The following is a 23,730-nucleotide window of genomic DNA, read 5'->3' as shown; positions in this document are numbered from 1 at the left end:
GATTAAACTCAGTAGAGGTAAGCGATACATATGTGAAAACAATAATATGAACTGACAAGGTCTGAGCTAGTTACTGATGGAGGAGTAAGATATTGGTGTAACAGTATATAGTTTCATGATCTGGAGAAAAGGAAGTGAACACAAAATAGTATACCACTGTAAAAATCTATAGTGCATTCACACCTTGACTCCCGTGTGAGGCTTTGCTCTGCCTCCCATTTTCTCCCCCTCCACCTCACCCACTTGGGAGGAAGAAAAGGTCTGGAAATCTACCCCCTTTTAATTCAATTTATTATTAGGGACACATTGCAGCTAAGCAGACTGTGGGATTTACAGCCTGAAACAGTATAAACTGTAAACTCTTAGGTGCAGCACACATACATGTAGTGACATTTAATGGTACAACACTGGAATAATACTGGGCGACCATGTAGGGTAGAACAGGCCAAGTCCAATGCAAACTCATTCATACTTTATCCCAGAAATGGCCCCCAATTCACCTATTCCCTGAACTATGCCCATGCCAGTGAGCATACTAATAGTTAAGCAGCCACAGACTATCAGGTTCAGTAATAGAGCTTGTTCCCCATTCCAATTTTACTTAGCAGCAGATTCCAGCCCTATATATCAACCCTGTTTTTAATATTCTAACACTGTCTGATAGCTGCTTTTGGCTACAGTGCTCCCCCAAGTCAGAACAGAAGTCACCCCTGGGCATAGCCATACTCCCTGCCTTCCCGAGGTACCTGGAGAGGAAGAAACATGTTTTAGTCCCAGCACTAGAATGTGTCGTGTTCCCTAAGAGATAGTCTCTCCTGCAAGAATCTCCTGCCCCCTATTGCGCCACATTCGTCTTTCTAACATGTACCATCTTTGTTACACATGGAGGTCAGCAATTCCCTCTTGACTTAGCCAGCCACCAGCCTCTTCCAACATAACCCAAAAAGAAACTTGGAAGGACTCTCGAGTAGGGAAATCCTGCAAAGAGGCATCATCTCCCATGTCAGGTTACTAGGCTAGAAAGAACTTTAATTTTAACAAGCACAACCATCCTTATGTGGTCCGGATGTTGAACTCTCCATTGGCCATCGATTGCACAGCACAGCTCTTGATCATCTTTCTACACTGTTTGCTAGCAGTTGTCAAATCTTTGCTTACCTGAATGAAAGTAGCACCCTCTACTGCTGCCTTTAGGTCTGTACAGATGCTAATGAGAGCCAACTGCTGCTCCGCACTCAAAGCTCCTTTCAGGAATCCCGACTCCTCCAGCTCTTTCATTTGTTTGCTGACAGAAACAACATACACATTTAAGTACTTTATCATTGTTAAAACACCATTAATTTTTTAAAAAGCTTCTTAACAGCCCAGTACTATTATGCTTTTTGCTGTGCCACTGCATATATTTATACTCAAAAAATATAAAGGTTAGTTTCAGTCATTTCTCTTTCCTCCCTCCATCTTACAACATTTTTCTTCTCTTCAAGCTTGGACATCTCTAAGATCTATCTACTCCTAGACGCAAGCTTGGCACGACTTCAAACCTATTTTCACTGGTGCAGGACCAGCAAGAGTTTTTATACTCATATTTAATGGGAAGAGAGGTCTCTTTAATATACTTCATCTAGTTTTACAAACAACAGCTCTTTTGTTATGAAGCCTCACCACAGGAACACTGTTTAACTGTATAGAAATAAATAAACACATTCTATACAGCCAGGAGTCCTTCCTAAAAAACCTGTACCCCTACATAGGTAATGACTACAGAGCAAATGTCAGAAAATTCAAGTAGTTACTAAACTGAGCGGCCAGAGCTTGAAATGAACGTTCAGGTACACACTATTGCTGGGGCTGGACATATGACCTTCTCAGAAAAAGTCTCTACAGTTTGAAACCCTTGAAAGTCCAGAGTAAGCAAGCCATTTTCAAAACTGTTAAAAGTCACTTAGAGGAGCAATTTCCACAGAAATTAAGTGGGATTAAACTACCTGATCATGATCAACCTAAACCTATTTGACGTACCCATTATCATGGTTAAATCTGTCAGTTACCTCAAGCCAGAGCTCCTCTGAGCCTTTGGTTATTATTCAGCAAAAATTGCTCATCCTGAAGAGAGGAAGAAATTGAGCTAATGATTACCAGCAGGAGACAAAACAAAACAAAAAATCCTTTCTTCTCCCTGCCAATCTACTTCTGAAGCTTTGGCTTCTTTTTGGATGCCTTTTTACATGATAAAGAAATCACACTTGCCACCCCGTTGGAGGGTGGCAAAGCGGTAGCAAACAGAGAAGCTGTACAGCCTGCAAAAAGTTAGTGTATTTTTGTATTTCACAAATCATATAACTGTATATAGAAATAACCAGTGATCCATCATGTGTTTCCTACGTGACTGGGGAACACATGACAGTCTTCATTAGGGGTTTTACAGGACAGTGCATTTTAAATGGGCAGAACTTATTTATACAGGCCCAGATGATCTCCACTCCCAGCCACACCTCAGTCTTTAATATACCTGCCCAGGCCCCTCCATGTATCCAGACAGCAACACCGGATTTATTTTTGCATCTAGAGACCTCAAAGGAGATGGGACCCCATATGCTTGTCACAATCTACAGCAGCCAGAGACAGACACCATCCTCAGTCCTTACGAAGCAGGGCAGGCAGCCAGCCACTAGACCGGGATGTCAGCCCCAGACCGCTTCTCCAGTCCAGCTCCAGCACTTACACCCTGCAGCAGCATTTCCTCACCCCCTGCAGCCACCTTTACATCAGCAATCCTAAACAAACCAGACAGGGAGCAACCGGACCTCAGCTCTCAGTTGCTTTATGAAGTGGCAGGAGGTGTCATCTATATTTTTCAAGCTGCATTTTAAATTAATTGAAAAGGGGATGTAGATCATTGCCTCTGCCTTTTTTCTCTCTCTCCTCTTTCCAGGCCATCTGCTGAGCAACGTGTGATAATGCACTCTCACTTTGTCAAACCATCCTTTTATTTAGAGCTCATTCCTGTCAACAAGGATTGAGTCCATAGATCAAATAAAAATATTACGCTTCCTCCTCCAGATTTTCTAAACCAAATGAGTGGGATTCATCTCACCTACCCTGTCAACATGCACATCTGAGACAATCGTCTTCAGCTCTCTTTTAAAGAGGGGAGAACTAAGCATTTCAGGTGCATTTGTCCAATCTTTTTTAGGCATCCAAGTATGCAATCCATCTTGTCTTTTGATGGAAGCACCTATTCCTCCCCAAAGAAAATAGCTCAGAATGAGACATTTAGACCATGGTATTCTGAAATCAAAGATGAAAGTTTGCAGGGACCTATTTAAAGACAACCCAGTTCCTACTTAACTGTACAGAAACAAGTCAAACCTCAGCAGAGATTCACTGGGCCCTCAGATCTTTAGCTTGAACTGGCTTACTAAATCTACCATTAACTTCCAAAGAATCAAAATTTTACTTCAGCATCCATGTAGTTGTGTCCAAGAAAATACAGCAAATATAAGCTCTACCACTTTTATCATGGCTTTATTAAGAGGTCATAAACATCTGCTGCTCTGCAAGTTACTTTGATGTCCTTTCTTCCACTCAAAGTAGTGGAAAAGAGAACATTTGTTTCCCAGCAAACAAAACAGCTTCCCAGTAGATGTTTCTGACACCAACCCAGAGCAGCAATACCTTATCCTGTGAGCAACCCCACTAAAAGAATCAAGGTAAGGAGCACTCAGTGGCCACTTAGCAGTAGCCAAAAAATGCATAGAGCAGTTCTGCTCCTGGTTTAGCACAACAGTCAGAAGAAACAAATACCTTCAGATCACCGTGGACTTTGTACATTAAATCAAAGGATTTCCAATAACTTGGGAGTAGGTAAGATATCAACAGAGGCTCTGAAGCTGGTAAAGGTGACAGTGAACCTTCTAAACCAGAATATGCACCCATATTTTGAATTGGGAAGAACAAAACCACCACCAACAACAATCCACATGCATGTGCACACGCAGAGCTAACTCCTACAAGCATTAACTTTCTCCTCTTCAGTGAACTGCTTCAGCAATTAACTCCAGATAATCATTTCTGTACTGCAAGTTCTAACGCTTCCTCTTTATTTTTGTCAGGGCTGATCACGGACAATGATTTTTGACTCTTAGGCAGAGCATGTCTGGGTAAACAGCTAGGCACGGCATTCTGTTTGCACTGGACAAGAGCTTTGAAAAGGTTCAGTTCATTCTTAGCTGGAAAACGAAGCCAAGAGTCATACGCTTTTTAGACACTGCTCAGGTCTGTCCTGTTTGCTTCCCTGGAGTTCCTTAGACTTGGCACCAAAATTAGTATTCCTACCAGTTTATGCAGTCCAAAAGTGATGAAAAGAGCTCCATTAATAGCTTTCTGCCTCTTTTCTCAAATATGGACTTAGGCTTAAAAAACCAGACCTTTCCTACCCAAAGCTAAACTGGTCAGAAATTCTTTTCTGGTAAGTTTTGTTTAAAAGCACTTCAAGAAAGGAAGAAAAAAAAAGAAAAAAAGACAAAAAAAAGGTGCTCAAACACACACCCCTCCAGGCAGCATCACAGAAATAAGCAGGAAATTCATCAAGTTTCTGGATGAGTTCCCCATTTGGTTTATTAACAACACAGCAAACGGATGGCTGGAAAGCAGACTTCCCCCTTTGAGTGATCTGCATGGTAAAGAATAGGAAACAGGATGCTTCAGCTCCATTTTCCAAGCTGCCAGGGTACACCACAGCTTGCTAGGCAGGAGTTCCATCCAAGACTTAAGGCTTCCAACACACTAAAGGTGCCAGTGCTGCTTCTGTAAAGAAACAGGTGCACCCAAACGAGAGTATCCAAACTTCTGGCTCCTTCACACCTTGTGAGGTGAGATGATAAGGAACCAATCATAGAATCATTTGGGTTGGAAAATATCCTTAAGATCATCAAGTCCAACCATAAATCTAACACTGCCAACTCCACCACTAAACCATGTCCCTAAGCACTACATCTACCTGTCTTTTAAATACCTCTAGGGACAGGGACTCCACCACTTCCCTTAGCAGCCTGTTCCAGTACCTGACTACCCGTTCAGTGAAGCAATTTTTCCTAATATCCAATCTAAACCCCCTCTGGCACAACTTGAGGCCATTTTCTCTTAATTCAAAAGGTCTTAATTATCCATTCATCAGAAGTTCATTTCCCAGGTGCACTTGCCTAAATCCAGCATCCTCCTCTTACTCATAGGCTGTATATTGTTTTTAAAAAACAAAACCAAAATTTAAGTTTGAAGAGACCACACAGAATTATCTCTTTCTTTGAAGAAGAGGGTGAAGTTCTTGTTCACTTTCTATACAACATGACACTAGCCTCATCCTCCCTGCTCCTCTGGAACTCCACTCCGTGACTGGTAACTGAGGGATTCAAAAAGGCTAGAGTGACAGACTAAAAGATCTAACTTTTATTTTTCTTCCACAAGTTTTTACAGAAGATTGCAGCACCTGTCTCCTGTTCCATACCTTTCCTTCTTTGCCAGTGATGACCATCCTATCATTTCTGCTTCTCTGTCATAAACCATTACACACTACACTGTGCACCAAGAACACCATTTCTTAATTAACCCACAAACCCACCATCTTCATACTTTGGAACTTCAGGCTGGACTGATTTTTCCTCCTAAACAAAAATCTTCCTGTTAACATCACCAATCTTCATGCTAGCCGTTTATTTAAATTAGTATAGTTATTTAAAGCATGGAATAGGACATACAATTTGTGCATTACTTGAATTTTGGCCTTCCCTCCCAGGAATTTTTTTTCCCCCCACCTTCACCAATATATTTATTGACATTCTGGCTGTTTTGTTCCACAAATTAATTTTAAGTCTTCCAAATGCTAAACCCTCTTTATATTCCCCTGGGGTATTAGATTGCCTGCACTTTTGCGGCAAATGAAGGGAGCTTCCCCTGCTATTTATCATACATTAAGGCTGGTTTGTACATACAGCAGTGCATCACTGACCTCTACTGGATGACTTTATTCAAAGCAGCCTAGACTTCAGGGTGATCATCCCTGAAGATGCCCACAGACTGAAGTCATTGCAGCCATGTCCATAGAACACACCACAGGACTTTGTTTTGCAATTGTATTGTGTGCACAGTTTGAAGAGTTTGATTAATACCTGTAAGGTCTTTGAAGAAAGACCTTTTCTTTCCATAAGAAAATACTACTTCCTTTTAGAGCCCACACTTTGTTTACCTCCAGAGTTTTACTGTTGTACCTGACTGCCCATGTCAACACTACCTTATGAGGTTTAACAAAGACAAGTGTAAGGTCTTGCACCTGGGAAAACATAATCCAGGAGTGCAGCTCAGACTGGGACCCACCTGGCTAGAGAGCAGCTCCGTGGAAAGGGACCTGGGGGTCCTGGTGCACAGGAAGCCCAACACGAGTGAACAGTGTGCTGCTGCGGCCAAGGAGGCCGATAGGATGCTGGGTTGCATCAAAAAGGGCATCACCAGCAGAGATAAAGAAGTCATTATCCCACTCTACTCGGTGCTTGTCAGGCCACACCTGGAATACTGTGTACAGTTCTGGTCCCTGTTATACAAAAAAGATGTGGACAGGCTGGAGGGGGTCCAGAGAAGGGCCACCAAGATGATCAAGGGTCTGGGAAGCCTGCCGTATGAGGAAAGGCTGAGAGAGCTGGGTTTGCTCAGCCTTGAGAAAAGGAGGCTTAGAGGTGATCTCATCACCATGTACCAGTACTTAAAGGGGAGCTACAAAGAAGATGGAGACTCCCTTTTTACAAGGAGTCACATGGTGAGGACAAGGGGTAACGGGTACAAGTTACTCCCAGGGAGATTCCAATTGGACACGAGAGGTAAATTTTTCACCATGAGAACAGTCAATCATTGGAATAATCTCCCCAGGGAAGTGGTTGACTCCGCTATGCTGAACATGTTTAAGACTCAGCTGGACATGGTGCTGGGCCATCTTGTCTAGATTGTGCTAGAAAGGTTGGACCAGATGATCCTTGAGGTCCCTTTCCAACCTGGTATTCTATAATTCTATGATACTCTGGGAACTGAGCCAGTATTTGCTTCAAGGCAGGGCACCCAATCTGTAAAAACACTCCTGATCACATGAACTGCCTGGGATGCCCATGGTTACAAATCCTATTCTAAAAGTTTTTACAGAAGGACCTTGCAAGTGATGCTAATACTTAATCCATCTTGTTCACATCCCATTGCCTCACCTTTATCCACAGCTACAGTTGGGCAGTCATGCTATTCAGCACACATTGTTGGAACAAGCCAGTATTTGCAAGGTTAAAGACCACTTAATCACAAACTTACTGCCCAAACCAGCAAGGAGAAAGGAGCGAAGAAGAGAAGACAGCACCAATATTATTCTTCACAAGTTCAGCCAGCCACCATTTCCCAAAGACTAGGGCCATTAACCAGTCATGGCACCAGACTGCTATCTAGTGCTGTCTGACAAATGAGAGGGTAGCTGGCATGGCAAAAAAAAACCAAACCCAAAACAAGAAACCATCATCAGCCCCGTATACCTACCCTGAAACACAACAGACCAAGTAGGCAACTGAAAGCTCCTGACACTGGAACCAGCTCACTGCCCACACGTGCAACAGCCAGATAGTAAGCGGCTAACATTGAGGTGCAGTTGGCCATATGAATGCATTAGCAACCACCTTCCCTCTTCCTGCTTTCCCCAGACTAAAGGTAAGCACACAACACACAACCATGGAAAAGTTATTACACATTACATCTTCTTGAAACAGCAGTACAGTCTGGACCACAAAGGTATGTATGTTTCTGTCCAGACAAGAGAGATCTAGCGCTGTCAAACACACTTCATCCATAGCAATGGCAGTATATTAAAGACGGACAGTTACACATCTGCCTTTAACACAGTTTTGAAGAGGCACAAAGCAAAGGACTACAGAGGAGCCAGAACATAGCATAAGAGCATGGTGATGCACAAAAGCCAATCAAAGTTCTGAGATCTGCTAAAGTTACCACACACACAAACTGTTTTCCAGCCATGGCACTCTCAGGGTGTCTATAATGGCATTACACAAACTGGATGCTGCAACAAGAGCAAAGATATTGTAACAGGAAAAGGCAGTTACAGTCATTAAGTTTTTCCCTGGTAAACACAGAGTTGCCAATATTGCCAAGTCTGAGCAGGGTCTGCAACTCATTACTTCACTCATTATGTCACTTCTTACCCTTAGAAGATCAATTCCAGTGCTGTCTCCAGATCTAGTGAGCTAAGTAAGTTCACTCGTTAAGTTTGTCAAGATTTTTTTGGCATCTTGGCATCAGAACTGACAAGTTTATGCTGGGAAACCTTCTTGCTAGGAAGCATTTTCTATGGTTCTTAATATTTTGTTTATTTGTTTTAAGTTTAGGTTCAAGATGGAAATTCTCACCAAAACCAAAGTTGGCCTACCTAAAATAGAGATCCACAGTTCACATCCCTGCTTCTGACCATGCAGACCCAGCCTGAAACCTGGGTCTCCTACACAGTCACAGATATACTGGCTGAAAGGGGCCCGGGAAGTCACCACTCCAGCACAACTGCAGCACAACTACTGCTGACATGAGATGAGGTTAGCCTTGGTTTGGTGCAGCCAAGCCTTCAAAGCCTTCAGGGGTGGAGATTTCACCAGCTTTTTGGACATATTACTTCTGCATATCAGGTAAATGTCAACACCATAATGGTTCTCAAAACACAGCCTTTGTAACTGCAAAAAGCAATTCCAGCTGCCAAGGGGACTGGCTGCCACACAGGAATGAGGTGAGAAGACATTTCCCTTTGGAAGCGTTTTTGACTACAGAATGGCCAGATAGAACCTTTGGAAATACGGAATCTATCCCCTTCCAAAGCCTATTAAAACATTCTCTAGTTAGTTCTGCAAATTAAGCAATTTTCCCTAGCTAGTTAACTGCACTTTTTGGGGGGGGGGGCAGGGCGGGCAGTTGTGGATAAAATGGAAAGGTAGAACCAAGCCTATGATTTAGCACAAGCTTGATGTGCCAGTGTCAGGCACTCAAGATTAAAATATACTTTGATAAGAATTGTCTACTTAGGAGGTGTCCCCTCAAAGGAGATACATAAAACTATCAAGGAAGACCTAAGCCAAGCTGCATTTTGACCCTGATATAAATACAGTGTCAATACAATACAGCAATACAGACCAGAGACTGGAAGAAGAAGCCAGCTTGGGAAAAGTATCTAACCACACAGCCACGGAACATGCCATGAGCTAGGAAAAGAGAGCAAAGCCTGTATCAGTGTACTCCTCAAGCTACAAAACCAATCCAGTAAGCGGTTCCTCTTTTCATACAAAGCAAGCATAAGAGGGCACCAGACAGCAAGAGGTAATGTACATTCAAATGTCTTTTCTAGAGACTAGTCTCCTCCTGGAACAAGAAAGACAATGAGCTTGAGTTACAGGGGAAGCGTCTTTCAAAACTCTGGTGATAACGAAGTCATAGGCATAGATATGGTTTGCTTCCTCGGCCTTGCAACCTGCCATACATCAGGCACTTCATTACTAGTTCCAGATCCCCATTCACAACAGTACAGAACTCTTGAAGTACTTCTCTCCACTTGGCCAGGGGTGGGCAGAAAAATGCTACTTTTTTCTAGCCCCCACATCTTGTTTGTTTTTCATAGCAATTGTGCACGGAAAAAGTTAAGGTTGCTTAGTGCAATACTGCACTTTACTATATATCAAGTCCAATAAAATTTATGGTTAAATTAATACTTAATGAAGAGAGGAAGTGTGATATTCTGATCTCAAGCCTGCTTGGCTCCAACTCTTTAAAGGCCTCACATCTTTGAGCCACGCAGAAGGGCAACCTATAGTCAGATAAAGCTGACATACGAGTAATTCTCACTGAACAGCCTCACTTTTGAGTTTAGACTTAGTACCACGCAACCTTAGGACCATATATCAGTTTTCAGAAGGCAGAGCTCTGTAGAAGTCCATTCTGGAAGAACAGAACTCCTAATAATTTCTTTTCATTTTAATGAATTCAATTTAAATTAAATTTAAGGGAGAGGGTCCCTATTATTTAATAAAGAGAAGGTCAAAGTTGCTTCCCTTTCAACCAAATATTTCCATGTATTGATACTACTATTGCATTTCACTTGTATCTATGTGATAAAAGTAGCAATATTAATTTTATGTGACCATATCCCTAGATGCAACTACCGCTTCACAAAGTCAACTTCATTCTGTCACAGAAAATCTTTTCTACTTGGGCTAAGAGAAGAAAGGAAGGATCAGAAGATAGAAAAGAGCTTCTAGTATAAATTTACTGTTTAGTGCAGTTGAATATAATAATGTAGTTTTAAAAATAACCTTGTCTTTATATTTTAGCACAGACTACTTCCCGAGATCTTCTACGATTTTTTTTAAGTTAGCTATAGCCTTTATGCATGCAACTGTTTGGTTTTTATATATTAAAACCAGTTACCTGCTCCTGTGTCCTGGAGGAGATACAGTTTTGTATCTAAGTAAATACTATATTTAACCAACATCTACTTCTATAAAGAAATCACAGAATGCATGCACAAATATCCAAGTTTTACTGTCCTCTTCAGAGTCAACTAAATTTTTCCTCTTGCAATAGTCTTTGATTTTACATGCAAAAACTGTTCTATACATGAACCAGTTACATACAGGAAAAAATACAGCACTTTCACTTTAATTAATCAGTCTTTATCAGCAGCATAATTATGTTTAGAACAGTAGCACAGTAACTATTCGGAAAAAGTTTACATATTACAAGAATCGTAAAGGTTTTTTGGGGGGCATGGTTTTAGGATTACTTTCAGGAACAGTGTACTACTTGTTTTTCTAATTCTCATTATTTTAAAGTTTATCAATCTTGCATTCAAACCAGAATCACACTGACTCAGAGGAAAGCATATATTTTCCAAGGGAGGTTACTACAGCATGTATTCAGCAGGTCAAGCGTGGCATAAAGCTCTTCATTAGTTTGTTACTTCAGCAGAACAAAAGGTTGTTCCATTAGAGTAGACCCTGATTAATAATGCCACTGGTACATCCAGTTCAATCCAACGTGTGGTCACTTTGCATGTCAGGGCACCGACTGCCACGTGTCTGGCAACAGGTAGATAGGTAGTAAATCCATCACACCATGGTAAGCCTTAGTAAACACACCCTCCTTTACTTTCTGCACCTGGTCTACTGACATTGTGGCAACATGATACCTATTTCTAGTTTCAGTAAATCCAAATTCCACACTTTAATCCTATTTTTTACCCATAATCAAGTGTTTTGAATAAATTTACAGAGTATATTTCAGGTTTTCTACACAGACACATGCAGGCTCTCACGATCATTGTAGGTCCATCCCAGACTCATTCCAGTCCTCTTGCAAGATTACACACTGCTGCTGCCTACCTACTGTTGTGTGAGAGTTGAATTTGTTAGGTTAATGAACCCTGAGATGCCCTTTCCATAAATTCGGAACAATGAGTTACAAGTCAATGTACTAAAAGTCCATCACGTAAAATAGTTAATAAATACTTAAGTATCATTTCTGTCAAAGGAGTATCATTTCCTTTTAGAAGTAAAGTGAATGTTGTTTACTACTCAGATCCCACTTTTCTTTTGTTTAGAAAAGGGAAACTACAAGCAGTCCTCTCTACACTCCAGTTTTTCCTTAATATGTAGAGTACCTCCATACACTACAAGTTCGACTGCAGACTAGACTGGAAGAAATACTTTTCAATACTAAACCAAAAAAACCCACAAAAATCCTAAGCCTAAAAACCTCCCTAAAAGTACTAGCTATTTGGAGAGAAAAAGGAAAGCAAATCCCAGCAAGTCCAGAGAAGTAGCCACCAACCAGCTTTGTCAGTGGTGAGCCCTCATTACCTACTCGAGCTCCAGCTCTTACACAGGTATCTTATCAGTAACTAAAAGGGATTTATTGCAGGTCGTGTGCTATGAAATCAGTGCAAGGAAGTTCAAGCTTGACCGTATTTTGATAGATATAATCATTAAAATACTGGTTGAAGAAAGTGCATAGCTTGTATTCTTGTCACAAAAACTACACTGTCCTGAAACTAGGCTTTTTAACTAGGATGTTACAACAGCCAAGATACACAAGTTAGTTAAAAGTTGAGTCAAGAACACCTTATGTAAAAGGCAAAACCTGCCTTGAACTCCTATGGGACAGCACATGCAGGCACAGGACAGTAAAGACACATGCAAATAGCACTCTACCCTATTACACATGATATGTTATGCTTCACTTTCCCAAGCAAAAAACCTTAGAAGGCTAGAGTCCTCATTTTGCTATTAGAAAAAGAAAGAAAGAGAGGCGAGTGCTGTCTTTAGTAACGTAGACTGCAAAACTGCCCCCTCCGCAATAATCCAGAATCTCATCATGGCTACTGCTATGACAGCAATTCTGCAAAAAACAGAAGTGTCTTGTCATCTAGGTGTAGCAACAGTGCTGTTCAGTCTGACTAAGACCTACCTGGAAAGAGAGGTTTGGGGAAAGAAAAAAAAGTTGTAGGAGATAGATTTTCCCCCTCTTTCATTATCAAGCCTTTTTTAGCAAATCTCACTAGGTATCACATACTGTTTAACTTCTAAACTCCAACAACTAAACTGACCTACAAGGGGATCCTGATGTCACTCCTCCATGCTGTAAGCCTTGTTACAGAAAGCAATCAGGATGCAACACACCACAACCCTTTTTTAGGTGCAGCTTAATCCCCACACCAGCTGACACGCAGCAGCTGACGTTATTTCACTCAAGACATTATGAAGGGAGGGCTGACGCATTAGGTTGATGCTGATCATGAAGCAACCTGAACTTTAGAATTAAATGCTGATACGGCAACATAAGATTGTGTACAGAACCACTCTATAAAAGCACTCTCGCTCTCAAAGGCATAGAAAAAGCTGTATTTCAGGTGCAGCAAGAAGATGGTGAATAGAACCAACCAGCCACTGTCCCTTCTAACACAAGACATAGGGGCCAAACAAAGCAACTGAGGAGCCAAGTTGAAAACAAACAAAAGGGAACAGCCCTTCGCACAGTGAGCAGTAAACCTGCAGAACACAAAGTCCTTTGGCAAGGAGGCCACAAAAGGATTTACACAGGTTCAAGGGAAGGTTAGAGAAATACTTGGAAGAAATCTAGTTAGAGTTACTGAATACATAAGCAACTTCTACGCACTGAAGGTTGGGGGAGGGGAACAGACAGGAAGGACTTGAACTTGCAGCTCTGTTGTATACCAAAAGCATGCAGCTTTAGCCATAGTGCCTCAGGGCAACAAAGTAAAGGGCTGGAGGATTGTTGGTCTGAACCAGTGCGACTGTTCTTGTGTTCACGCTCTCAAATTTGCTCCTTCTAAAGATGCTTCCCAGCCGCTACTGTAACTGATCAGTAGTTGCATTGTTAGTGGAACTAGCAATTTGTTAAGACTCAAAAAATATTAGTTTAAGAATTTTTAAAATTCTAGTTATAAAATACTAATAATTGTAGCAGGGGTCCTCAGCAATCCATATTAACCTACTTCCATTTTGCAAGCCTTTGGTGTCTTTCTATGCAAAAACTCTTATGTTCATTTTAAGCTTAGCCTATAGATAACATAATCATGGTAAACATCATTTCAAGAATTTGGATCTGAACTTAAGCTCTTAAATCATTACTTAACAATTAAAGTGCTCTTCAGAAGTGTCATTGAGAGATTTGGGAGCGCAGTTCTTTAACAGGACCTGTACTTCTAAGTTAAAGCCTTCTTCCAAGCTTAAAATCTATGTCCCCTTAAATAGTAAGATGTGGCTGTTCATTCATAATTACAGAAATCCCAAAGTTTCATTACAGTCCCAGTCATTTCAAGTCAGGTGACCTACCGAATGTTTTCCAGTGCACTTGTTAGCTGTTGTTGTGCAATATCATAAAGTTTCACTTTGAAGCCTCCAGCAGCAAACACCATGGCCCAGCTACGACCAATGAGCCCACTGAAAAGAAAAATAAATATCAGCCAATTAATAAAGAAGCATTTATTTTGGAGAAGGGGATCTGACAAGCATTGCAAGAAGGAAAACAGAGCTTGGACTCTTCAATATTTGATGAAAAGATCAGTTACATATTGATAAGAAACAAATCTCTCTCTAACAGAGAAATATCCTTTGCTAGCTGTGTAGCAGCTTCTCTGAGAGCTGCAAGTAAGACAATGAGGAAGAAAATGACAAAACAGAAAAAAGACAGCAGAATTCAAAAGAGTAGGAGCCACCACTTTGGGACACCGCACTCAAGTATCAATAGTTTTGTAAGTTGCAGTCTTAATCTGGAGTTGATGCATGGAATTACATTAAAGAGATTTTTTTTTTTTTTTATTTTAAAACTCATTTGTTCAGTTCATAGTCTAAAGACAGACAGCAGCCCGTTGGTTCAAGAGTTCAGTACCCTGCTGCAGAGATGATCAGAAAACCTAAGGCCCAGCTACCAAAGTCACGGGTCCTCTACAATTCAGGAAGTACCATAAGCATGTGAAAAGGAAAAAAAAAAAACCAAACCCACAAACAAACAACAAAATAAAAAAAAACCTATGGGTTTGATACTGCTTTTCCACCTACTGACCTCCAGCACTACCCTTATGTTTAGATGAAACACCCTACCATGCTGGAGGCACACAGGAACAGTCTGCCTACATCTTTTGGTAAAGTCACATTACTCAGAAATACATAGAGGAAACTTGCAGTAACTGACAATTTTATCAAATCTCTTAAAGCAATGCAGGTTTTAACTTAATTATGTTTATAGCAGTCATCAGCCTCCTCAAACAGAAGCACTGAAGAACAGTGTAGAAAGCTTAAATAACCTGAGATCAAAAAACCCAAACTCCTTAACAAAGACAAGAGCAGAACTCCATACCCATGACTTGCTACAGTGGGGGTTTTGATAATTACATGCATTTCCTGTCATTTCTGAGATCACCGTATCTTTAGCATTAAATTTAAGCAACCTCTGGCAACTGGAAAATGCAAGGCCACTAGGGCATCAATAAAGGATTAAAAGGGGAATAAAAGTCAGAGAAAAGCAATAGGACAGATGAGGAAAGAAGGAAGAGAAAACAGGAACATGTTCAGCCTCCGGTTTAAATATAAAAAAAAAAAAAAAGGAACAAACCAGGAAGTTTCAGGAAACAGCAGGAATCAGTGGAAATAACTGGGACAAAAAAAAAAAGTGAAACTTTACATTTAGTGTGGTTAAGTAGACAGTAAGTTCCCACTCAAAACTTACAATTTAAAACAAAAAACACACACACAACTTCACTGTAGTAAGTCCAGACCTCAGAAGAAACTACAGAACAAGCACACTTATGGAAAAGGTAAGGTATGGGTCAAGGTTTCTTAGCTACCATAGCCTTCTGGGTAACAAGTATTTCTAAAATAAAAGCATTTGGATCACTTAAACAAGCATATCTGAGCTACCAGTATCTTTATAAATTAGCATCACCTCTTTCAAATTGCACTTTTAAATTAAGTTTCCTTAAATCAGTGTTTGACCAAAAAATTTTTTTTTCCTGTATTTCGATACAGGTTTTTAGGATTGTGGGGTTTGTTTTTCTTTCAAACCACAGAGCATACAAAACAAGTCCAGCTCTCCCGACCCTTCGCGCACCTACAGCGAGTAAAAGCTCCCCAAGCAGCACTGGTGAGAGACAGCTTTGTCACCGTCACATGGCAGTGCCGAGACACGTGTCCCGAGACCTCAAGCGGTCTCGCTGATAAAGTTTGTGGCAGCCCCCGCTTTTAGCACAGAGTTACAGCAGTGAGTAGGGGACTGTTACCGTTTGGCAGGTTTTTTCTCTCCCCACCAGATGACTGTTCAAATAGAGAACTCCAGTTTTAGCTCAAGAAGAGGATGAAACGATGCATTCCCACATAAGTCAGAAATACCGCTGTAACTTGCGGCAAGAAAGTATTACTGCAGGAGTTTCTTGACGTAGTTGACAAACAGGATCTTAAAGCTGGGCTGAGATTTCTCCACTCCTCTTGCACTTGCACACAGACACAAAACACTGCGATGGAAAAGGGCTGCGGTCTTTCGGACCTAAAGGATGAGTTACTTCGAGTAGAGGTGCTGCGGATGCTTGTCTGTTGTTTGCATGGGGTTGTTTTATTTAAAGTAGCACGGAGCTGTCAGGGGCCTCAGCAAAGGCGCTCTGCGGAGCGGGCCAAGCGGGCGTGCTGCCCGCCGGGTTCCCGCGCTCCAGCGGCGGCGCCAACCGGCCGCGGCCCAGACCCCCCCGGCACCGCTCCCCTGCCCCAGCCCGGCTCGCCCCAGCCCGGACTCCACATGCCGAGACCCGCCGACTGCCCCGAGTTAGCACCTCGCGGCGGCGTCCGACGCCGGCAACGGCAGGGACGGCTGAGGCATCGCCTCGCCCGCCACGCCGAGGCGGCACAGCCACCTCCCCGCAGGCCGGACCTCGCCGGGACCGCGCCCGCGCCCCTTCGCACGTCCTCGGGCACCCGCTCCCGGCGCCCCCGGGGGCCGAGCCGGGCTGGCACCTCCTCCCCGGGGCGCTGCACCTACCCGCGGGAGAGGAGAGACTTTACCTGCCGATGATCGCCACCTGCGAGGGCTCCATGGCTGCGGGGGCCGGGACCGGGAGACGGGCGACAGGGAACCGGCACCGCGGGGCGAGCGCCACCTCCGCCTGCCTGCGCGCCCGCCCCCCACCCACCGCTCCCGCCATGTCACGGCCGCCCCCATTGGCTCCTGCTACGAGCGCTCCGATTGGCTCCGCGCCGCGCCCCTCAGCGGCCTGCAGGGACACGGCGGGGCCTCCCCGCCCCCCGCGCCTACCGGCGGCTCCCGCCGGGGCTACGGCCGCGCTCGCCTCCCTCCCCTGCCGCCGGCCGCGGGGCACGGCCGCGGCACCCTCTGTCACGGTGCCGGCGCAGCCCTCCGCGCGAACTCCATGTGCTGGCAGCGCTGCTTTGGCCCCCGCGGAAAGGCGGGCCCTGCACGTCCGCCCTCAGGCTGCACCGAGAGGCAGCAGGCGAGGGTGGCCACCTGCTGCCCCTTGCCCCTTGCCCTGCAGGTGGCCTTTACCAGGGCGCTGGGACAAGGGGAGGGACAAGGCCAAGCTCTGGATGAAGGCCAAGGTCCTACCCTACCATGAAAAAGGGTAGACCCCTATGGCCACGTAATTACAGGTGTTCAGGTGCCCGCAGGTGAGCTCCCAATGAAACAAACACCTGTGAGAGTCTGGGCCACGGGATTCACTGCCGCCTTGGAGGACGCAGACCCCATCACGCGTTGGCCAGAGACAGTACTAGAATGCATCCAGCCTCATTGCTCTCCGTTTCTTGACAAGGGCACAAATGAATTCCAAAATAAAGCTCAAATTTGAAACTAATTCCATACTTTTTTTCCAATTAAGCAAGGCCTTAACTATTTTTAAAAATACTTTCTTCTTGAATTCTGAATTAAAAATATGAATTTGCTGACCTTGTTTTTTGTACAAAAACTTTTTAAAATTGTGCAAAAATATGACATTACAATGTCAACATAATTCTTTAAGCTGCTCTACAACATCTACTGTTCCTGTTGGCAGGCTGCATTACTCATTTTTTCTAATTCTGTGTAGTTCCTACTCATCTGCATATTGCTCTGTAATCATGCTGGATGTTCCTGAAAAGAAACAAAAGTTAACATTTTAAACACTTACTTTTTATCAAAGATTCTATTACTGTACTCTCAATATAGCTGAGAAATACTGGCAAGTTTTCTTGTGGTTCTGGCTTTCTGAAAAAAAATTATGTTGAAAATTAAAACATTTGTTCCCAGACTAAACGTTTCATATTGACTGACGAAGTTCAGTGAACCTTTGTTTGGCTATCATTTCTTCTAGTTTCCGAGAAAAAAATAAAATAAAAGACCTACCTAATAATTTTGCACATCCATCTCTCTCACTAGCACTTTGCTAATTCCCACCACATTCAACAAGGAGACAGAGGTGTCAAGAGTATAAATTCCTAAAGGCATCATGAAGACCACTTGATGGACAGCAGGTGGAAAACCGAACTCTCTATCTCCTTGACTTCCCAACCTTAACGCCGCCCATGTAACCTGAGGCCTGCCCTGAGCTGGGAAAGGTAGGTGGAGCAAAGTGGCTGTAACTGGGCCACAGGAAGGTTTAACAGAGCAGGACAGCAGGGCGCAGGATGGCGTGCCAGTTCTGCTGCTCATCGCTTGTGTAGGCCGGCATAGAAAGCATTGTTTTATGATTTTAGCAAGCACCAGTTTTGCTCCTTGGAAGACTAATTCAAAATGGCATGACTTGGGACGTGTTACAAACACTAAGACCTTTGTCTAGCCAAACGTAACTGAAGCGATCAATGTATACTTACTTTGTGTCCTCAAGATTTTACTTCAAAGAAAAAAAAGTTTCTAGAACATAAAACTACTGTCTCTTGGGCTCTGGAAATGTGGTTTTCAGAACAAGTTCACCACTACTCGCATATGGAAGTACTTATCAGTTATTTTAATATTCTTTGACCTCCTGAGATTTATACCTTAAGTTGTCTTAAGTAATAGACTATTAGAGACACAAGCCATTACAGATAGACAAATGGATTCAGCAGAATTAAAAGCTCAGTTAAACTGTTCAGGAGGGGTTACTACAAGGGTTTGAGAGCTAATCACAGTTGTGATAACAGCAAGTACAGTGCCTTTAAGTTCTGTTGGTGAACAAAACAAGAGGTCTGTGGCAATGAAATCTGAACTATATTATTATCATCCATATATTAGTGACAAAGCCACATAGCTCTGCATTAGTTATTCAATTACAGCATGACAGCAGCCATATTCCCCATTGTTTGTGGTGACCAGACACACTGGTGAGTCCAAACTTGAATAGATCCAAAGTGGAGCAAGAGTACAGTTTGCAAGAAGAAAGGAAAATATAAAGAATTAAATTCGCAGAAGTGTGAGTCAAGGGAAGAAAATATTTAGAAAAAAAGAGCAAATTTTCTTTTTTGTGTAACAGCATAAGCATTTTTAGGCCCAGTACTTGCAGCATCCATGAATAAGGGACAGCGATTCGCCTCCCTCTTCTGCAATTCAGATGGAAGGACAGAAGGTACCCTAAGCCCAGAAATATCAAAAACCTATGCCAAAGAACATGGTGAAAGGTCCTGGGCTCCATCAGGGAGTGAAAAGTAGGGCTTGTACTTGCAGCAGGAGAGGCCCAAGTGGAGCAAATATGCACTTACCAGCGTATATATTCTTTCTTCTAAGTCCAACAGCAGTAGGAGCAGACTTGACTTGTGTTGGGAGCTGCAAAGTTGACCCCTCCATGTTTTTAGACTCTTTCTGTTGAGCATGCTCCTCTGCTGGCCCACGTGAGGAGCTGAAATCTGCTACTGGCTGCAGAGAGGAGGCGGACTTACTGCAGGGGAGGAGCAGGACGGTATAAAAGAGTCACGTAATGAACAAGGGGAAATAACTAGCATTAGCTGTGAGCCACAGGGAGGTGGAACATGAAGGAGATGTGAATTCCCCCTTGCAGAAAATAAAGGAATTGCATGCTTCTGAAATACAGAGTGTCCTAGCCTGAGCTTTTGGCATGGGAGGAAAACAGAGGCATAGTTCACGTCTGTTAAGTATTAGATCGGTTTAATACGTTACTTGCTCACTAGAGCAGCCAGAAAGTCTGTTTCTTTTGTAATGGACTATGGTATGTTGCTACTGTGACCCTAATGGTTCAGAAAACATAATGCCTTAAAATGATAGCTTTAATTTAATAACTTTATTCCTATTTGGTAGAGTTCTAACTAATGGTTTGCATACTGTAATTGTAACTAGTGATTATATTAAAATTATGCTACAACTAAAACTATAATTTTAATTATTGCTAGTAGTTTGTACAGTTAATTTAGGTGGTCTTTCACAGTGCAAATGGTCTGATGCAAATAGTACCAATATTGCTAAAATGCTAACTTTTAAAGAAGCTATCTGCAGGAATCAGAAAGTAAACAGTAGTAAAGTAGGTATTACAAAAACATGATTCAGCAAAACTAGATGGAATTATATCCTTTAATAGTAAAAATACCTGTTAACAAGATAATTTTTGTGTTGCAAATGTCTTTTAAACCCAAACTACAATACATACATTATTCATAATGCGGTTCTTCCATTCATTTTGTTTGTTTTCAAATTGTACATAAATTGATTTATTTACTTGCTTTACTAAATTCAGACTATATAGGAAATCGATGTTTACAGCAGAACTACACTGAATATTTTCCACCTTTAGAACTGTTCTGAAATAGCTCTTTTAAAAACTTTCAATATAACTCTATAAAATATTTTTACCTAATTAATTCCTCATTAAGAACCTAACTCTGAAAATATTCTGATCCTTGCATCAAGAGTAGCTCCAGAAACTTTATTTTCTAACTTGATGTCCCTTAATGTAATTTATATACGTTTATGCACACCAACTCAAGAGCTCACAAATATAAAATTGATTTTTAAATCTCCTACAAGAGACAAAAGGCTTCTTTAACTTATTGTTTCTATGTTAGGAAACATTAACTGGAAGAACTTTATGTTTAAAAGTGCTATAGAGGTGTGTTTCTAACAGCACAGAAATAATGAGCTAATATATAAAGATTCTAACACCTGTACTGTTCATACACTTGATCACAGGGGAAAGTGACATGCAGTATACATCTGTTGATGAGATAAATGAGCCCAGAGTATCAAGGCTGGAACCTAGACCAGTCAGCAAAATACTAAATAGTTGAAGTTTGAGTTTTCAAATAGGAAGAACATGATCTAAGGCTTTAATATTTTAATGTTTAATTGTCTTTAAAATAAATTTAATTGCCATTAAGTTCAATTACCAGTCAACGTAAATTTTCAACTAAAAAAAAGAAAATATTTTGAAAGGTTAAGTATTAGAAAGGCTTTAATTTTAAACACATTCCATATTTTCTTTCCCTTCAGTAATTTCTAGAGGTATGCTGACAAGATCCATTAGTTGCCAGAGGAGTAGTTGAACGCAGCTTCACTGTTTGTGGCAGTCAAGCTAGCTGAAGGGTCTCCACGTGACAGCAGAAAATTCTGAACAGCTGGTCAGTCCAGAATCCAGTGCTAGAAAATTACTTTTTAAAGATTATAAAGATTATAATGGGAGAACTACTTTTTCAATTCAGACCATTTTCTAAAAACGTCAGTTAGTGGCTGATCAGATGCAGTTAAACTGCCAGAGCAAGGATAAGGTACACACTAACAGTGACTGTAACAGGCAGACGATGGCCAGTAACCCCTGAACCCAAGTTAGCAGGTCTGGAACAGTTTGTCAGAGTGCGTATTTGCAATGTTACCACTGCAAAAAGACAGATACACCATGTATTGAAAGGCAAAGAAATTCATACTGTTTAAGAGTATGTAGCTTCATGATCTCCTTAATCTGATGTAAGTTTTCACTGAATTTACTGGATCAGGTACTTGATGTCTTGAAAGGTAACTGAAACAAAAACCTGATCAGATCTGCAGTTTGCTTCACGTGCACAAGCATCTAACTCAATGCCAGTTAGAGGACTGATCCAGGGCAGGAATGAAAATCAGAAGGTGGGAAAAGAATGGGACAACTTCATTTAGTGACAGTGCTTGGGCTGTATGCTAAATTTACTACATTTTTTTTGGCAGCTTCACATTCCAGGTTGCAGTCTCGATTTAGCCAAAACCAGTAAGGACAATTACATCATATGGGTTTCTCCCTGTAGCACGATCTTGTTAGAAGGTATTTTATAATCACAATCCATGAGTAAGGTCTCATGTTAGAATCATAGAATCACAGAATTGTTAAGGTTGGAAAAGACCCTTAAGATCATCGAGTCCAACCGTTAACCTAGCACTGCCAAGTCCACCACTAAACCGTGTCCTCGTGTAGCTGCAAAGGATCCTGAGATTTTGGGGGTTTGTGTTAAATCTTCAAGCATTAAGGTCTATTTATACTTCATAAAAAATAACTGTAGATTGACACAGCTTTTAGAAACATAAATAAATAAAGTCTGTTGAGACTCTCATGTTGTTGTGAGGGCATCAGAAGAGAGGCTGGACTGAGAGGCCTAAGGACCTGGGCCAGGGAGCGTTCCCAAGCTCCTGGCCCCGGGTGCACGATCTGGCAGCATGGGCAACCTGCAGCATTGCCAGGGGCTGGACCAGGAGCTGGAGTTGACTGTCTTTGGGCTTAAAATAACCTATTACAGTGTTAGCTAGTTACTCTCCCAAACAATGCCCAGTATGATCAGGGACCGTACAGGTCAGGGACCACTTCCAATAGCTGGTTTGAATGTATACACCCAATTTTGGAGGGTAAGAAAGTTTGATGATATGAACATGGTCAGATTCCAGTGGTGCTTCGGCACCATTTCATTTACAAGATAGATGCATTGCCTCCTTATCATGATGCCTTCTTTCCACTGCCCTAGATAATTGGGCTGAAACATCAGAATATGCTGGGGACCAGTATGCCCAGGTCTCCTATACGGACAAGCTGGGTAGCAGAGCTAGGGCTCTTGCCACAGAATGTACCTGCTGTTTGGGTACCTATGAATGTGTCTGGGGACAATCAGAAAAATCTAAAAACCACACGCTCAATTATATATGAGGAGTCACAGGCAGAAAAGGGTGGCTGGAAATGTATATATATTTCTTACGCTGAAGTTCATAATTTGTGGCAAGTAAGTCACCTGAAAATTTTTCCCACCTTAAGTCTGTTATTCTGCAAAATACTTGTATTCCGGAAACTTCAGGTATAAAGATTCTCATGTCCAAAGGTCTCAAGTCTGAAGTTTCTGTGTGAAAGTGGTTCATGCATGGAACGTGAACAGGCTAATGCAAGAAGTGATAATGTCTTGATACTTCTTTATGTTATCTTTGTTTCTCCTGTTGGGAGCCCGAATAGAAAGACCTTTCACTCATATCCTCTGTGCCTTATCTCTTCAGAAAGGACTTTGAGGCTGAAAGAAGGTGAGCAGCAGAAAGCCCTGACATTGCCTAATGCTCACAAAACCTGACCATAAAAAGGGTGTTCTGACTGACTCTGCGCTGTATATTGTCTCTGCAGCTTTCTTATGCCATTAGCATAAGGCAGTAGGGGTAGGTTGCCATTGGCCTCGTGAAATATTTTCTCTCTCAAAAATACTGTAGGCATGTTCAGAGATTCGTGCTCTATTCTGTTTCCCCTTCAGGCATGGGAAACTTTCCTCAGTGTAATGATTTGCTGTGGGCAAATCAGCTGACACTTGTCAGGGTTTCCAAAATACCAACTAAAAGAAAGTAGTAAAAATGGTAGTAGGCATCATCTTTTTCTAAGACATTCAGGCCTTTAATTTTTTATTTAGTTTCAGAGACTATGGCAGATGGGAAGCTTTACTGACTTTTTTATTGAGCCTTTCAGTTTTGAGGGCAGATTTCTCAGCTCACTGGAAGAAATGGTGCGGCTGAGCACCCCAAGAGTGAGCGGTGACTGTGGTGAGGTCTCTGCCCGGAGGTGCCGGCTGCTGCCCGAGAGCCGTCCCTGCCGGCGGAGCCCTGCCGTGCTCCCGAGGGCACAGGCCAGAAATAGTCTGGAGCTTGAGAAACACGCTGAAGGCATGCACTGTGACGAGGTACTCTCAGGTGTGGGAC

At 42.2% G+C, this 23,730-nt stretch overlaps 1 protein-coding gene across 3 annotated transcripts in view; it reads right to left on the bottom strand.

The window, feature by feature from the left end:
• The window catches only part of CRYL1 (crystallin lambda 1), a 66,629-nt gene extending 47,215 nt beyond the window's left edge, over nt 1-19,414 (bottom strand). Inside the window, exons 1-3 of one of the 3 annotated variants that reach the window (XM_087758819.1) lie at nt 19,302-19,414; nt 13,923-14,030; nt 1,159-1,285 (exon numbers count right to left, since the gene is read on the bottom strand). In XM_087758819.1, the coding sequence (XP_087614945.1) occupies nt 1,159-1,285; nt 13,923-14,005 (210 nt within the window). In that variant the 5' untranslated portion in view covers nt 14,006-14,030; nt 19,302-19,414. Of the gene's footprint in view, nt 1-1,158; nt 1,286-13,922; nt 14,031-16,614; nt 16,756-19,301 lie in introns of those variants that run through there. The other 2 variants (XM_087758817.1, XM_087758818.1) reach the window with 2 other exon arrangements.
• Nucleotides 19,415-23,730: the final 4,316 nt, after the last annotated feature.

This window comes from Nipponia nippon, unplaced genomic scaffold, assembly GCF_047370975.1.
Source record: "Nipponia nippon isolate SJK-2023a ecotype South Korea unplaced genomic scaffold, ASM4737097v1 scaffold_2, whole genome shotgun sequence".
NCBI lineage: Eukaryota > Metazoa > Chordata > Aves > Pelecaniformes > Threskiornithidae > Nipponia > Nipponia nippon.
Note: the sequence above shows the minus strand (reverse complement) of the source record. Positions and strands in the feature narration are given on the sequence as shown.